At 36.6% G+C, this 17,691-nt stretch overlaps 2 protein-coding genes across 2 annotated transcripts; both read right to left on the reverse strand.

Moving 5' to 3' along the window:
* Positions 1-2,465: 2,465 nt before the first annotated feature.
* On the reverse strand, positions 2,466-11,679 carry LOC138305952 (uncharacterized). The gene is made up of 4 exons (XM_069246257.1): positions 11,252-11,679; positions 10,042-10,242; positions 3,507-4,450; positions 2,466-3,299 (listed from the first exon to the last, which is right to left on the reverse strand). The coding sequence occupies exons 1-3, from the start codon at positions 11,670-11,672 to the stop codon at positions 3,828-3,830; spliced, it is 1,245 nt and encodes a 414-aa protein (XP_069102358.1). The 5' UTR covers positions 11,673-11,679; the 3' UTR covers positions 2,466-3,299; positions 3,507-3,827.
* A 2,547-nt stretch (positions 11,680-14,226) lies between these two features.
* LOC138306354 (uncharacterized) lies at positions 14,227-17,570 on the reverse strand. Its single transcript, XM_069246793.1, has 2 exons — positions 16,878-17,570; positions 14,227-14,757 (listed from the first exon to the last, which is right to left on the reverse strand). The coding sequence occupies exons 1-2, from the start codon at positions 17,377-17,379 to the stop codon at positions 14,354-14,356; spliced, it is 906 nt and encodes a 301-aa protein (XP_069102894.1). The 5' UTR covers positions 17,380-17,570; the 3' UTR covers positions 14,227-14,353.
* Between the last annotated feature and the right edge of the window lie 121 nt (positions 17,571-17,691).

Below are 17,691 nucleotides of genomic sequence, written 5' to 3' on the forward strand. Positions count from 1 at the left end.
ACGACTGCAATGTATAGTGCGAAATTGTTAAAAGATTTCAAAACTGAAGGGTAAAATAAACTTATGACCTTAATAACTATATGAGTATTTAATGATAATATTCTTCTATTTCAGACTTGTGAGGCATGTTAGCGTATGTTGTTGTAGTTTATTAATCTTTATTTAATTATTAATATTCATTGTTAAAAAATCAATATAATATAAATCGTCTATATACCAACTTTTAGGCTACATAAATAGCAATTATTAAGGCTATTCTGTTTCTGTTTTTCCCTGGTTCCTTTATAAAGGATATACAATTGAAAACATGTGGCGTTTTGTATTACACAAATTGTAAATTGTTAATTTATAAAAGAAAAAAAGTGTACTTTCTGTTGATAATTTCGGTAAGAATTAAATCGTTAACTTTTTAGTTTATGTGTGACGTTTTTTTTTATTTTGTAGAAATATATACTGTAAACAGACTAATTTTCGAGGCGAGTTATTTTCGTGATTTATGACTAACGACTTTTTCCCGGCAATTTCATGTCTCGATTTTGACAAGACTTAGAATATCCTCTCGTGCCTGTGTTGACAGATGTTCAAATCTCAGTGATTAATTTTCACAATTTCTGAAGTACCCCCTCAACAATCAGTCATATGCAAAAATAACGGATTTTCATACTAGTTTGCAAACAAAATGCATTCCATAACCCGATGAACTTCAAAAGTTATTACCTTAAACGCTTATATTTTTTTTTAGTCATAAAGATGCGAAGAAATAAAATTGGCCAATTAGGAAGTGTCGAGTTTAGTATAAAAACAAGTAAAAACAAGGAAAAGTGTCTGTTCCTAAAAATTGAAAAAATGTCCATTTGACATTTCTTTTTTTTCAAAAATATTACTTTTTTAGTATTTTTTCCCTCCGTGTCCAGGAAGAAACTTGTATGATCAGTCGAAAAAAGCATCATACATGTATAGCAAAACAAAATCGATCGATACTAAATAATAATGAAGGTTTCAAAACGCATGCAGTCAGGAATCATATAATCTTATAAATGTGCGTTACTTTAGAAGACCTGCATTATCTGTGGATGTATTTTCCGCTCTTACACGGAAATTAAATGTCATCCTGAACTATGATTAATGTACTTGATTTTTAGTTTAATTGGATACCTGACGCAAGACAAAGGTAAATCCTCTTTTATCTGGTCTGTGTGGGTTTGTGAAAGCGTTTGATTACTGATTAGGAAACATTTGCAAATTCATTGTATGTTCATCTTAGGTTTCAATCCTCTCGAAGAGTAGACGAATCATAAAATTTAGCTAGGGATTAGGATTGCAAATCCGTTCCCCGATATTTCCGTCCGGATTTTGAGTTTTCCGGACTATCGGCGTCCGTATTGTCGCGGGTCCACTGCACTAGTATCCCCTTATAAGACGCGAATCTGATGAGTGGCTTCCAAAAAAAACTTGGTTTAATTATACCCCCGCAACGAAGTTAAGGAGTATACTGGATTCGGGTTGTCCGTCCGTCTGTCTTGTGTAAGCACATGGACACAACTTTGTCCAGCGAACTCATCCTAAACAACTTAACCGAATTTGATAAAATGTGGTATACAGAACCCCGATATAAAGGGGATCGAGTAAACTATATGTATAGCCTAGATTCTGCAATGTCCCCTATTCATAGTTATTACTAAATTTGAGCAGCGGGGATTTTAGTCGGCCACTCTGGCGACAGTTCTAGTTGCTATGTGTGATATCATGTTTTCCTGTCTCTACATAGCATATTTTTGACAATACGCTAAACACCAGAGATGCTAAAGGAATTTTGACATTCATCATGATATCATAGGATACAATTGTTTGTCCTGTTTTTCTCTCACTTTCAATAGTTTCATCAGTGCAGGAATGATTGACGTGAAGTTTATATAGGGTGAATTATCCCAAATGATCAAAATCAAAAATGGTCACCTCATTTAGGTTGGTTGCTTAATACAAAACATAGATAAGCAATATACTTTTTATAGCTTTCAGAGAAGTTGTTAACAGCAATGAGACGAAATTGGCCCCGTTTCCCCCTCAGGTCCCGGGGGAGTCAAGTCAATCGTAGTTTGCGTTTTAAATACTCACACCAAAAGGTTACCAACAGCCATTTTGGAAATCTATTCGACCAATGATTTTTCAAGACGGTGTCATTATGTCGATTTGACATGATTGTTGAAGTCACAAAAATTACGTCAATGAAGACGTCATAATCATCGAAAGGTGGGACTAATCGACAGTCAATAGCAATTAACTCTCGTCGTTTTAGGATCTCGAAACCCCCGTATTACTGTCGTTTAATCCCACTTCCGATGATTATGACGTCATCTTTTGACGTGATTTTTGTGATGTTGCACAATCACCGAAGAGTCAACGGTAAATCACACTCTTGTTCCATACAAAGGTTGATTAATCCATAATAGTGACATACATGCAGATAATCTGAATCCCTTTTATTGCAACGGAAAAAATATCTGTTTCAAAAATAATCAGATATTGTACAACATAATGCTGCATTCAAACTTTGGTTGAATATACACTTGCAGTTATCATGTTCATATACCTCTATCAAATAGTTTCTTTATAAACTCTATTGACAAAAATGAAAATAAATGAACTGTTCTGTCGAGTGGTCAAAAGAACTGTTAAAATCGACTGTTAAAATGTGCTGTTGTACCGGAGTGACGTCACACCTACAATTCGTGACGTTAATGCATTGTTTTGAGTCAATGGGTATAACAAAACAAGGCCTCGAACAAAATTTCGTCTTTGGGCCAAACAAATCATTGGTTGCCACCAACCCCAGTCAATTACTGTATAATGTCTAATTGAAATACTTGTACTGTTTCAAGGGGCAATAGCAAGCTGTCACAGACAAATAATTTTAATTTTCGATCTCTTACAAAATTCAATTTATGGCAGACTTTATAAAAACTCTCATCAACTAATATGAATTTCCAAACAATTATTGTATTCCAAAGTTAAGATGATGCCATGGTGCCCCCTCAGCCTCCCTGGTTTATCTCTTCTTTCGTCAACATTTCCTGTAAATCGCTACTAGTCATAGAGTTCTGCATGGATTGCAACCAAGTTTGGACAGAAATATCCTTGGAGAAATAAAAGAACAGAGTATGTGTAATTCTATGATGTGAGCAGACAGGGCACATTTTGGGTAAACATAGGTAAATCCTTTAAAATGCTACTTATCAATGAGTTCTACATGGATTGTAACCATAGGCCAGAAACATCATTTGGAGGCGGAGAATGAACTCCTGGGCCAGGATGGCTCGGCCTAACAGGGGTAAACAGATTGTAACCAAATTTTGTCAGAAACACACTTTGGGGAAGGGGATCCCCAGATGAGAGTTTGTATAAATCTTGGGTTTGAACTGCATTTTCAAATATACTGATTATGTTATTGATATTATGCAACATAAAAATTTCCAATGACTTAAAGTGATTAAACCGGTAACATTCACTTTGTTTCAACAAATCTAAATGTCTTTGAGAGAGAAAATTCAATTATTCAATAAATTAAATCATTCAATAGCATAAGAATGCTTGAAACAAACACCTACAGGTTTGATACCACTTTCAACTGTCGATTCTGAATTTACATACTAGAGTTATCTGCCCTTGCAGGTAGGTACTAATTATTACATCATGTTTTACTGAGTGTAACGTCAAATTTTTCAGAGAAAACAACGTAATTTAGTTCACAAAGTGGTGATGCCACAATTGATGCCTATCGGCAAGGGAAATAATTCTGTAATACAAAGATGGAACAATATACCGGTAGATCACATTCTCTCTGAAGTTATTTTCTCAATAATCTGAATTCTGTCCTTTTCAAGTTTCTGTGCATATGGATCATGTACAATTTCTTTTCTTTCATTAAAATTCAAAGTCACATTCACAGAATCATCTTGACATCCAAATTGTAATTCATTTTGATAAGCGGATAATTTAGATTCCACTGTATCAAAGAAATGGGCTTTCTTGGTCTGTAAAACGTCTGGTAAACCTGAACATAGGTACTTATGATTAATTACCAACCATGACACGACAACAGCTGTCAAATTAATGTGGCCCATTGATGTTCTACTTTTGACATGTAACGGAACAGGCGTACTTTCAATCATGACGTCATGCTCAGCGTCATAAAAATACACCACCATCTCATCTCCTTTGATTCCAATACAGGGATAGAGGAAATGGTCGTCCTCCGGGTGATTCTTCTTCTGAAGAAAAGAAAATACAATTGTCTCTGCCATAATTTCAGCGTTTCTTGTAAGATGAGATTTCTGTTTGACCTTAAAAGGTTTCCATCTAAGGTCATCAGAGTCAGTTTCACCTGAAAATTTCACTATGATTTCATTGTTGACAATGATGTCCAAATGTCCATGCCAGAGAGAGCGATTTCCTGAAATAACAAGAATATTGATCATTGTCATCCAAAATAAAATAGGGACATTTTTAAAGGGTGTTTATCTGCTCTAATTTCTTTGGCCATGATCGCTTAAACAAGAGGTCCAAGAGGCCTTGACGGTCACTTGAGTGCTGATACAGAAAGAGCATCGCAAAGTTGGTTCAAATCTGTAACAAGACACCCAGAGGGCCTGTATCGCTCACCTGGTTTATAATGCCAAGTAATGTTCTGAATACAGTTTCATTGCTTCTTTTCTGGAATTTGAATATATTCCTCAAATTACCCTATTGGGCCCCACCCCTCCTGCCACCGGGGGGTCAGAGCCAAAATTTATACAAGTTCTGTTCCCCTTCCCAAAGGATGTTTGTGGCCAAATGTGGTCACAATCCATGCAAAACTTTAGGACAAGTAACAATTTATAGGATTTACATCTAATTACCCTATTGGGCCCCGCCCCATCTGCCCCCGGGGGGTCAGAGCCAAAATCTATACAAGTTCTGTTCTCCTTCCCCCAAGGATGTTTGTGGCCAAATTTGGGTACAATCCATGCAGAACTCTAGGACAAGTAGCGATTTATAGGATTTACCCCAAATTCCCCTATTGGGCCCACTCCTCCTGTCCCCGGGGGCTCAGAGCAAAAATTTATACAAGTTCTGTTCCCCTTCGCCCAAGGATGTTTGTGGCCACATTTGGTTACAATCCATGCAGAACTCTATGACTAGTATATAGCGATTTAAAGGAAATGTTGGTGGACAGATGGACGGAAGGACAGACGGCGGATGCCGCGCCATGACATAAGCTCACCGGCCCTTCGGGCCAGGTGACCTAAATAGTATTTACCAATTAGAATAAACTTTAAAGTTGAACCTTCGTATTAGAATTTTTATTTTTTGTTTTTCATTTTGATAGTTAGTGTATTAGGTTACCAAACCTTATGCTTAAAATTCCAATTTGCTTTGTCAACGTTAAACAACAAAACCAAAGTAGAAGTCAGTCAGTGTCAGAGTCAGTCATTTTATAATCTATGAAGATTATTTGGTTCCATCAAACCTGTGAATTCAGAGGAAGATTCTGAAATTTTAGCCATTTTGACCCACTTTGGCCCTACCCCTCTGGTCCTTGGGGGTCAGCCAGGATCAATATGGATATGGTGTTAATATGCTATTTCAGGCTAATAGTTCTAACCCACTTTGACTCATTTCCTATTAAATCTAAGCAAATAATGTTCATTTAATGTGTTTTTCCTATATAAACTATAGGAAAATTGACCCCCTCCCCAGGGGGAAACATGAGATCCCATGGCCATGAAAATACACATTTTGTAAAGGGCCTTAAGACCTTTCCATCTATGAAGAGTATTTGGTTCCATCGAATTTGTGAATTCAGCAGAAAGATTTTTGAAAAGTTAGCCAATTTGACCCCTTTTGGTCCTGCCCCTCTGGCCCTTGGGTGTCGGCCAGGATCAATATGGATATGATGTTAAAATGTTATCTCAGGCTAAAAATTCTAACCCAGTTTGACTAATTTCCTATGAAAAATACGCAAATAACGTTCATAAATGTGTTTTTCCAATATAAACTATAGTAAACTGGCCCCCCTCCCCAGGGGAAACATGAGACCCCAGGGCCATATCACTCACAATTTTTGTAAAGAACCTTAAGACCTTTCCATCTATGAAGAGTATTTGATTCTACCAGTTCCAGAATTTCAGAAGAAGATTTTTGAAGTTTTAGCCTATTTGACACCTTTTTGCCCCGCCCCTAAGGCCCCTGGGGGTCAGTCATGGAAAATCTGTTAATAGGATTCCATGGCCATTTCATAGGGATAATTCTGACAACTTTTGACTAATTTTCTTTAATAAATGACCAAATAATGCTCCAAAATGTGTTTTCATTGTATAAACTAGAGTAAACTTAAAGGTGATAAAAACAGAAGGGACATGGAAAATGAGATAATACGCTAGAAACATTTGTATATCCTATTAAAACATATATCAGTTTGATATTTGCTTATATTTTGTCTCTAAATAGTGAAATTAATGAAATTAATCTTCACATCTTTTTGACGACATATTTTTTTCTATGACTTACCTCCCTTGAGTTCCGATGAGTTGTGACGTCATCTGAGACAATCAACTAGCGGAAGCCGGTGTGCCGATCGCGGAACTGTCAACATGCATGTGGATTTTAGCCACAGGTCTTAGGTCTTACACACGGAGAAAAATATGTTATATTCCGACTTATTGGGTAGCATGTTTATCCCCTACATAATGACACATTATTGACGTCATAACCTATAAAATGACGTCACTATATGTAAATGATGATGTCATTAATGTCGAGTACATATATCATGTGGAGTATCATGTGGGGGGTTAAACATAAGGTCACGAATGCATAAGTATTAGGCCTACTTTCCTATTCAGTCCACCCTGGAGTAATACGACTGCATGTATGTAATTAATAGTTTACACATAACATTAACCGGGGAGTTTTGATGTGCAAAATAAGATTGTAGTGAAAATGGACAATTATTGCGGCCCACCTCCTTAGACCTACGTTTTGATGAAAAAAATCATCTGTTACAAACATACGCGCATGATAAAAGAAAAAACAAAGGGTCCTCCTGCACAGTTTTCATACTTCCTTTTAGAGATTCTACTACATGTATTTAAAAAATGTGTATAAGTCTTAGCAAGACAATTAATTCATTATTACATTTCTTTGTACATGTACTTTGAGTTACACAACAATGTGCCGATGGTGTGAAGCCGGTATGTTCAGATCGAGCAGGGTTGCATAATGATATGACGACATTCACAATATTATCAGTATATAAATGCAGGTAATTTAAAATCGAAAAATTACAATGTTAAGAACGCTTTAAAATCATCATAATACATCGTAAAACTCGTCACAGCCATTGTAAATAGTATGCTCGCAAATTTCGCCCGCAATTTGCGTACTCATTAATTTCCTGTTATATTCTTCATAGTACACTTGCGTATATGTAGAATACGATTTTTACCGATTTTTTTTTATCTAGACCCCTAAATCGTCTCATAATGGTCAATAGGCTATCTAGCGTGTCCATATTGATACAAACTAATTCTCAAATCCCTGTGGACTGTTCGTATACTTTTGAAATTTTCCAAAACTGCGCACGGTTAGATAATACAATGAAGCGGTCTTGTAAATGATTTGTCTTTTATAAGAAATAGGTTGTTTCATGGCCCTGTGTTAGTTGAACTATTGAACGTGCATATCTTGTCCACAAGTACATGTCATGCATATTTGGCCATTGTATCTAGTATCTATGTTTTGTCCCGTCTTTTTATCGGTCGTGCGTGCATCATTACTACTGTAGGCCTACATGTTATTCTATTTTCGTACACGGAAAGCCCCGAAATTTTGTCGAATAAATCCGTAAAACTTATTACAGAACTTTAAAAAATAAATAAGCCTAATCCTTTCTGTGCGGTGTTCTGAAGGATTTCCAAATAGGAAATAGAGGTATGTAGTACATACATACATGAGGCGGGAAGGGGGCACGTTTGTCGCGGTATGATAGGGTTTTAGAAAGGGTATGAAGGATGTCGGGGTCTACTTTTATAAATATGCATTATATATATGTACATGTAGCATATGTAGTGTCATTTTTGTTTTGGTCCATTTTCTTGTAAACTTTTATTTCTTCTTGTTGATATTAACTTTAAAGTGTATGTTTAGAATTTTAATTTACAGACAAAAGTCAACCGCAACCTCCTCGAACCTGAGTTGACACACACGGGCACGATGTCAAATGACTTTTGACCTAAAGAACATAACAATTTTATAGCCCAGAATATAACGATTAGAATGAGTAAATGATCGTTTTTATTATATCAGGGTATGTTATAGATTGTATACTATATATACGGATACATTTCCACTTATCAATATAGCAACTACACGTAGCGCGACTGTTTTATATATTTATAATCGCCAATACCGCAACACTGTCCCATTGAATTTCCCAGCTCTTGTCACAGCTGTTGGTCTCAGAAGACGTCACAAATCTACGGTCACCTGGTGATATCAGGGGCGATAAGCGATGCGATCATTCTAGACAAGGGTCGTTGTGGCCTTCGTTTCAAGCACATTTTATTGAAATTACGTCAAATACAACCTGTACTTTTTGTTGGAAATCATAAAGTGCATCACAATAAACAAATATCAACACAAAAATAGCATATTTAAAATCTGTTTTTATCACCTTTAACCCCCTCCACAGGGGGAAACTTAAGACCACAGGGTCATATAATTCACAAATTTTGTATAGGGCCTTGAGACCTTTCTACCTATGAAGAGTATTTGATTCTACCACATCTGTGAGTGGAGAAGAAAATTTTTGAAATTTTAGTCAATTTTACCCCTTTTTGCCCCTCACACAGCCCCCTGGAGGTGGGGGTCATATAATTCCCAATTTTGAAGGTTAGTGCAAAATTTCATTAAAATTGATTCAGCGGTTTTTCAGAAGATAATGAAAATGTAAATTGTTTACGAACACATGACGCACGACAACGGACAAAAGGTGATTAGAATTGGTCACTTGAGACTTCCTCTCAGGTGACCTAAAAATTGTAACAAAGCCAGGCACATATTAGGGAACCAAAAATGTAAGTTGTGGATGAAAAATCTTAGCAATATTTTGTGTCTTTCTGTACTCATGGTATATTAATCTCTTATAGTACGCATGCATACATGTATATGCCTTTTATTCTTTGAGATGCATTATTACACCATGATTCACATGTAAAAGGTGTTCATGTAATATGGGATACTGTGCTAATGTTAAAAGCATATGACGTATGGCCACAAGATTTGTGACAAAAGGTAGTTACATAGAGATGGGCATAGTGATTCATGGGGCTCGATCAATATATCAATATACTGTTACGTATCAGTTTTAATTTCAGCAGTGTATGAATAATCAAAACATAAACATTTTGTTTATTACCGTAACATTTGGTTTTGGTTTTATTAATATAACATCCTATTAACAGTCAGGGTCATGTAAGGACGTGCCAGGTTTGTTGGTGGAGGAGAGCCGGAGTGCCCGGAGAAAAAACCCATCGACCAGCAGTCAGTACCTGGCAACTGACCACAGTCTCCCAAAACACGCACCTCGCACAACATACACGCAACACACTGCATACATGGGAGGCCGTACTTACATGACCATAGCTGTTAATAGGACGTTAATTAATCAAACAAACAAACAAACCTGGCAACTGCACCACATGGGATTCGAACTCGCGACCCAGAGGTGGAGGGCTTGTGGTAATATGTCGATCCATCTTTACCACTCTGCCACCGCGGCTCCTCGCATAGCCATAGCAAGCTGGGAGGATGTTTTAGGAATCTTATAATGTAAATTAATTTCTTCAAGTGCAGAGCAATTTTATATATAATAATGGGACGTTTTACTTTCCTATTTATTAAGAAATTATACTGGATATATCAACACTATTTTTACCTAATTTCGCCTTCCTTTGCCCAACTATTCACTTAAGTATTGAGTTAAAGTCACGATACAGTACTTACCTATGCTTGTGTCAGAGTATTGACCCTTCAGTTGACACTGAGCTTTAAAACAGGGACATTTGATTCTGTCACCTTTACAATGATGATCATTAATCAAGAAGTGTGAGGAAGTCGCTAAGTGTGCAAACAAATGGTTAGCAAGAAAGATGGCGACATCAACATCTTCAAGCTCCTCAAGGGTTTCAGCTGGGATATGGTTATCTGCAATCAAAATGGAATTAATTTGAATTTTATGTTTGCCAGTAGTTACTTGACTTTGGATTATAACTAGTGTTTGAAAGACTTTACGAAAAGTAAGGGGATTAAGGCAGGGCTGAAAATATTCCATTTATTTTTCACAAAATCAGGATTTTTGTATTGATTCAAATGCTCTCTATATCTAAGACACCTAGAAATACTTTATCTACGGTTTTGTGGTTTTATCAAGCAAGGAATGAATTTTGAAATTTCTTATTCATTGTAAGAAAACTATTCTAATAAACGAACAAAAGTGTTACCAAAAACACATATATTATCTTATTTGGCCTAATAATGTTGTGTATGATTTTTAACTAGGCAATACTGAATATCACTGGGGAAAGAGTGGGGTCATATCTGGTCAGCTCAAACAGGTTCAAGTTGTACAAGTTTTAAGATATGGTATCTTAAATTATTAATCCCTTTCTAGACATAACTGTCACTTTCCATCTTAATTATTAAGAAGGAAAGTGACAGTTATGTATAGAAAGGGATAAACAATGGCCGGTTTCAACAGGTTATAGAGCCCTATTTTAATTGTTTGATAATTTATTTAGCGAGGGTAACACATAGATCCTAACTCCTAGCTAACTGAATATGCTACATGTATTTGTGCTAGTTTAATATTATCATATAAGAACCTTAAGTTGTCTAATTACACATGTACAATAGAGTCAAACCTGCTATAAAGGAAACCTGTCACAGTAAAACCATTGAGTGAAATTTTCTATATAATTAACCTCTGTATACACTATACAGGACAACTGTCTATAAAATGTGCGATTAATTCTTGTAATTCTACTTTCGGTTTGTATGTATATTGCATTGTTATGCATGTAGTTTGCTAAGTGTCCAGAAAATAATCATATGCTGTTAATTTATTTTGACCCATGCATCTCAACTACAAATATTAGTATGAACACTAAACAGCATATATTTCCAGGATGACATTGGACATCTACACATAATTTACCTGCATCAGTCATTTGAATCAGAAAGTGGAGAAGAGAATCAAGCACCAGGTTTTCTTGAGGGTCGGATGGCGTCTCCTGCTCGTCCAGGTAGTTCATAAGTATGTCAAGACCCTTTCTGAATAAACAGACAAACGGATACTGCTCCCCGTAGTCCCCGACTCGACAGTATGCCCTGGAGAACGCAGCGCCGTCAACAGCGTTCGAGTTCAAAATAGTCAGCGGACATATTCTCACAAACGAAAAACAATCCTCGTCACAGATACTCCGTATTTCGACGGCAATATCTTTCAACAAATTTGCGGTGAAGTTTTCATGAATATGGTCCTTTTGTAATGAACAATTATCGACTCGACATTTCATACACCCGCCTGTCAAATAATGGTTGTCTTCATGTTTACGTTTTGGGATGGAGGCCGCCATCTTGCAAAACCGGAAACGATGGTGTATGTCTAAAGCTGGTCTCGGACTTAATCCGGACCTATTGAAAAAGATACATGTATATGCATGACAACGATAACAAGCAAACAATCATGTTGTAAGTCAAGTAAATTAATCACTCAGCTCTAGATACTTTTTTTGCATTAAATATTCATTCTATTTCCATGAATTTACTTTGGTTGTAAATGGGATTGTTTACTAAGTCAGAGACCAAAAATTAAAACACACGTTTTGGTGACATCATAACCTAACGAGTGCTTTCCACAAATTAAGTTTATCTTTTTATTGCTACCTCCATCCTAGGCTACCATCCAAGGATGGTAGCTATTATAATCGGTCGCTTTGCTTGCCATGTTGTTAGGTTTTCATATGGTTATAAATAATCTGTTCACTTTGATTTGCTGGCCAAAACGATCGTTAGCATTAGGATTGGGAAAAGGCCCACTACACCTTCTAAGAATATTACATGTATTAAAATAACGGTAAGCCTTCAGCTTGTTTGGAGTTGTAAATTCATCATTTATCAATTCTATTATTATCCCCCGCCCAACGAAGTTGGCGGGGGATATACAAATGGGTTCCGTCCGTCCGTCCGTCCGTACGAATGGTTTCCGGAGCATATCTCTAAAACCAGTAGAGATATTTCCACGAACCTTCATACACACATTGGTCTTATGGTCGGGTAGTGCCTTTTGCTATTTTTAGGTTTTCACTTTTTGCATTTTTTCCGTAACCATGGAAACATTGCTGAAAATATCATATTTTTGTACCAGGTTCGTTTCCGGAGCATAACTCTAAAACCAGAAGAGATATTTCCACGAAACTTCATAGACACATTGGTCTTCTGGTCTAGTAGTGCCTTTTGCTATTTTAAGGTTTTCACTTTTTGTACTTTTTTCTGTAACCATGGAAACATTGCTGAAAATGGCAGATTTTTGTGTAAGAATCGTTTCCGGAGCACAACTCTAAAACCAGCAGAGATATTTCCATGAAACGTCATAGACACATTGTTCTTATGGTCTAGTAGTGCCTTTTGCTATTTTTAGGTTTTCATTTTTTGGACTTTTTCCGCTACCATGGAAACATTGCTGAAAATATCATGGTAAATGGTAAATGTTACTTTGCAAAACTCCACCCATCTTTGTGTATATAGTCTAATATAAATGTCAAGGCTGTATACCTGATTCAACAATTGCAGCCCCGCTCTACTTGAATTATACTCCATCTTTCTTTAGCTCAACTTCCTTTTTCCTGGTTTTTTTTCATACACATAAGTCTTCACAATCAAACTTACTTCAGCTTTGATCTCTCCATTGGCGGGGGATCTGAATGACTATGTCCTTGTGTTATATATAATTGTTTTAAAGAGACTTTCATATTTTGTTTCGGAAAGGTATCCTAGTGGCTCTTTCGTGAATATCATGAAGATGATTATCTTTTACATTGAATGTGAACGCATTTAAAGGCCCACTACCTTTCCGAAAGTGCATTTAATGTTTAAAATCGGAACGTAAAACGAGATCGATAATTTTGTAGAGTCGCAAAGGTTATAAACTTACCGTTAATACTACACTTATTATCACCTTATTAAAAACTCCTATTAAAATAAATAAAATGTTAATTTTCTTAACGCGGGTAGTCTTATGTTTCCCGCCGTCGTCTTAGATACCGCGCGGTAGTTGACTATCACTGCGCCAGACGTCAAAACAACGAAATGGCTCTCCACAGTTATCATATATTACGCAGGAAATCTTGCATATGTTTGGTGTTACCTCATCTTGGGCCTTCGATATATACTTTCTGATGTTACTAATGTTTTTAAAAACCTTTTTGTTTTGCTCCGGAAAGGTAGTGGGGCTTTACGTTATCATTCTTCAAAAATGAATTGTCATAAGATCTATGCCAGCTAACTGTGTAGAGAACAATCCGTCAAACTTTTCTATAATTGCTTGCTAATAACATATGCTGTATGGTAGCCTTCTTAGTCTTTTGGGAAGCTAATACTTGTATACAGTTATACTCAGTTTTCCACAGTGGGAGATGGCAGAAATCAGCCACCATATCTAGCACCTTTTTATTTTCATCATTTTACGAGCAGAAAACTTTAAAATTGCTACAAGCCAAATGTTATCAACTGCTTTCGAATTTTTAGACTCGGGTTTCATCGAAATAATAAGAAACTAACACTTCATATACTAAAAAAACCCACACTATTTCGCAGTGGCTTCATTTTTCGTTTTCATGCCTAATAACTTTTTTACGGTCATTTAATTTCGCGATTTATTTGCGGCAAGTGGATTGATTTCTACCTGCCCGTGAAATAGATTTAATCACACCTGATACTAAGTTTACAGTAAACGTCGATATAAATATTAACCCAACTACGGAAATATTAAACGATTTTACACAAAATTTACTATTTAGCTAACGGGATTTTTTTTATTATTATTTCACGGTTTCACGGATGCATTTTTTAGCGGAATGGTTATCAGTTCACAGAAGAAGAAAAAGGGCAACAAAAACAGAAACAGTAATCAATAGTTGAAAAATTGTATTCCCATTAATACAGTTGTTAGCCACAATGAGTGATTATGAATTTATCAGATCAAAAACCCATCAAACTCACGGTTATCAGTATTTAAATGCAGCAAAAATAACTTTAATCAATTATTTCCGTTCAGTTTGAATCCAGAAAACATGCTCCACGATATGATGGTGGCTCCATTCTCACGGTTGCCGATTTTAACCCAAACCTCATCTCTACTATCCAAATGAAGGACAACCACCCCAGTGCTAGACCCTCTTCGATAGGCACTCGAAGACACTGTCGACGCCATGATGACGCCATTTTTCATCAGATGGGCGTCTGCAAAATGGTTGTACACCGTTACAGTGTTCCAGGAGAAAACGTAAGTACCGGGCTCCTTGCACGTGAAAGTTCCCGTATTGTTAGAATAGCTATCTCCGTTGTTCGTGACGACATTGCCATACACGAGTTCACGATTCGGGGCAGGCGAGGGGACATCGATTCCAAGGTTCGCATGAAAGGACACATCTTCTTGTGTAGCTGAAAATTGTAAAATCAAAAACAAAACAACTTTATATTAGCCTTCCAAGGAACTACCGTATATCTGCGAAATGTTATGAAATGATTGAATGATTTGTTTGTTTGTTTGTTTGTTTGATTTATTAACGTCCTATTAACAGCTATGGTCATGTAAGGACGGCCTCCGATGTATGCGGTGTGTTGCGTGTATGTTGTGCGAGGTGAGTGTACTGGGAGACTGCGGTATGTTCGTGTTGTGTCTTCTTGTATAGTGCAACTGTTGCCCTTTTTATAGTGCTATATCACTGAAGCATGCCGCCGAAGACACCAAGCAACACACCCCACCCGGTCACATTATACTGACAACGGGCGAACCAGTCGTCCCACTCCCTGTATGCTGAACGCTAAGCAGGGGCAGAAACTACCACTTTGATTGAATGATATATCCCGTTATAGCCAGCTCATGAACATTTGTCAAAATCAAATTTCCTCGTCTTTTGCTAAAATCGCTAAAACTTGTGCACGCCAAACTAGCCGGCTATACGGTATACATCTCATAAATTAACGGTATCTGCATAATATGGGCGATATTATCAATATTTGAGTGGAAACGTCTGTTGAAAAAAATAACATTATATTTACATTATCCATTATTACACACAAAAATCAAGTTCTATCGGTAATAGCATATAAGCGGATAGAAATAGGAAACTATCAAATGTCTTAGGATTGAATAATTTTAAAATGTATTTAGTTTATGGACAATCTAATCACAATTCCATGACCATTATCCTCATGGTATAATCGATATGAATATAGCATGTTGATAGTATTTGTATTAGAAGTAAGAACAATGGTAGAATACTGCAACTTCCCTTAACATTCGGTGAGGCATGAGGTTAAAAGGTAACACTCCAAAAGTAATTTATGGTTTAATTATTAAATTTGTTTGTTTGTTTAATTGATAAATCAACGTTCTTTTAACAGCAAGAGATATGTAAGGACGGCCTCCCATGTCCCACAACACACCCCACCCGGTCACATTATACTGAAAAGGGACGAACCAGTCGTCCTACTCCTTGTATGCTGAGCGCTAAGCAGGAGCAGAAACTACCACTTTTATAGACTTTGATGTATTTAGGCGAGGGGCAGAACACACAGCCTACCTTACAGGGTCTTTAAATATTACTTCAGCCTAATTCAACTACATTTCCAGTACTATTCAAACAAAACTGTCTCGAAAATTTGACCGTTGGTATTATAGCTATGGTAAGAACCATCTATTGAACCTTTATCAACTCTCCATACCTGTGAACTTATGTTTGTAAGGATATCGCGATATCTGCACTATCACCGTATATGTTACCTTTACGTTTTGGTAGATTAAAGTTATATGTGCCGTATTTTTCATACTCACGAATCAAGATGAGCTTTTGATATGTTATTTATTACCAAAAGTTACCAACATTTTGAGAATTACAGTATTTTCAATGCTAACGTTTTAATTTTACGAGTACATATAAGAGCTGAAAATGATTTTTGGCAGTACTGCCAAAAATCATTATATGTACATCTATAGTGAAGTGAAATGAGTACATACGGTCGGACCATAAAGCCAAATCGTGGTCTACAGTTTCATTTAGCATTTTTATAATGTTATTAGTCATTGTAAAGTGATTTCTGCAGGTATGTTTCCATATAAACATACATAAGGCATAAAAAACCAACAATTTTACAATACTTAAATTCTGTGTTGCAACTAACGTTTGTCAGACATCTGGAACCATTTGAATGATTTTCATGGCTTAATTCATCAAACCTTACAGTTTTCAATAGATTAATGAAGAAAAAAATAACATGTCAAAATTTTCGTCCAGTTACGCCACATATAACTTTAAGACGACTGTCCGTATAATGTGACAGGGTGAGGTGTGCTGTTCGATGTCTTAGAGAGTATACTTTAGTGAGATATCTCTATAAGAAAGACAAGAGTTCCGATATTGGAATGAAAAACAACACGAACTCACCAGTCTCCCAATGCACAGAAGCAGGAACCACATAATCATCCAACGTTAAGAGAATACTTAACTGCTGATTGGACAAAAATAGACATCAAACCAGAACGAGGTTTTATAACTTACCGACACGGGTTGACATCTTGCGTGTACGAAATTTTGACACCTTCCCACTGCGGCGACTGACCTGATTTCCCTTCTTCTCCGTTTTCTGGTCCCGGTTTATGTTTCCAGAGTTCTCTCCTGTTTCGATCACTGTTGTGTGGTTTTGTATGTCATTTTGTGTAATTTCATCAATTTTCAAATCATTAAATGGATACACTTTCCTTAGTGTTTCTGCCACTGTCGGTTTCTTTACACTATGTACCTGATCAAAAAGATGACGTCTCAGCCAGTTATTCTCAGATTTCAGATCGTCTAATTCCGACTCCATTGTTTTCATTCGTTTGGCATCATCGGCGCGGGACTCTTCGAGGAATACCACGCGTTTTTCAAGGTCATGAATTAATGCCAGGACATTACTATCACTTCCTTCTGCGGGATTATGGGAGGAAGTTATTATTTTCCCAGGATTTCCCTGAATGATCCCGAAGCTGACCAAGAGAATGTATATGGATGGTAAATCCATATTGTCCGACGTAGAACTGTACGAGTGTGTGGACAGGCCTTAGTACGATGGCCGAAAACGGACTGCCAGAATTGTGTTACTAGTAACACGTTTTCGTCAGCAAAATATGTACGTACAAATTTTGTGTCAAAAACCTATTGTTATAAGCATGCTATAGTAGTACGTTTTCGTCAACAAAATTTGTACGTACATATTTGTTGACGAAAACCTGTTGTTATGATAGTAGTAGATTTGGCTGTACACGAAATGTGTACATGACAAAAACGTGTAGTTTGGAAATCTACTGAATCCATATACCAATTAACATTCCTT

This window comes from Argopecten irradians, chromosome 13 (genome assembly GCF_041381155.1).
Source record: "Argopecten irradians isolate NY chromosome 13, Ai_NY, whole genome shotgun sequence".
Classification (NCBI taxonomy): Eukaryota; Metazoa; Mollusca; class Bivalvia; order Pectinida; family Pectinidae; genus Argopecten; species Argopecten irradians.

Coding starts and splice junctions, on each gene's coding strand:
- LOC138306354 (XM_069246793.1), bottom strand. CDS start 17,379: ATGGATTTACCATCCATATACATTCTCTTGGTCAGCTTCGGGATCATT. Junction 14,758..16,877: donor CAAGATGTCAACCCGTGTCG/GTAAGTTATAAA, acceptor TACAATTTTCAG/CTACACAAGAAGATGTGTCC.
- LOC138305952 (XM_069246257.1), bottom strand. CDS start 11,672: ATGGCGGCCTCCATCCCAAAACGTAAACATGAAGACAACCATTATTTG. Junction 10,243..11,251: donor GATTCAAATGACTGATGCAG/GTAAATTATGTG, acceptor TTTTGATTGCAG/ATAACCATATCCCAGCTGAA. Junction 4,451..10,041: donor ATACTCTGACACAAGCATAG/GTAAGTACTGTA, acceptor TTGTTATTTCAG/GAAATCGCTCTCTCTGGCAT.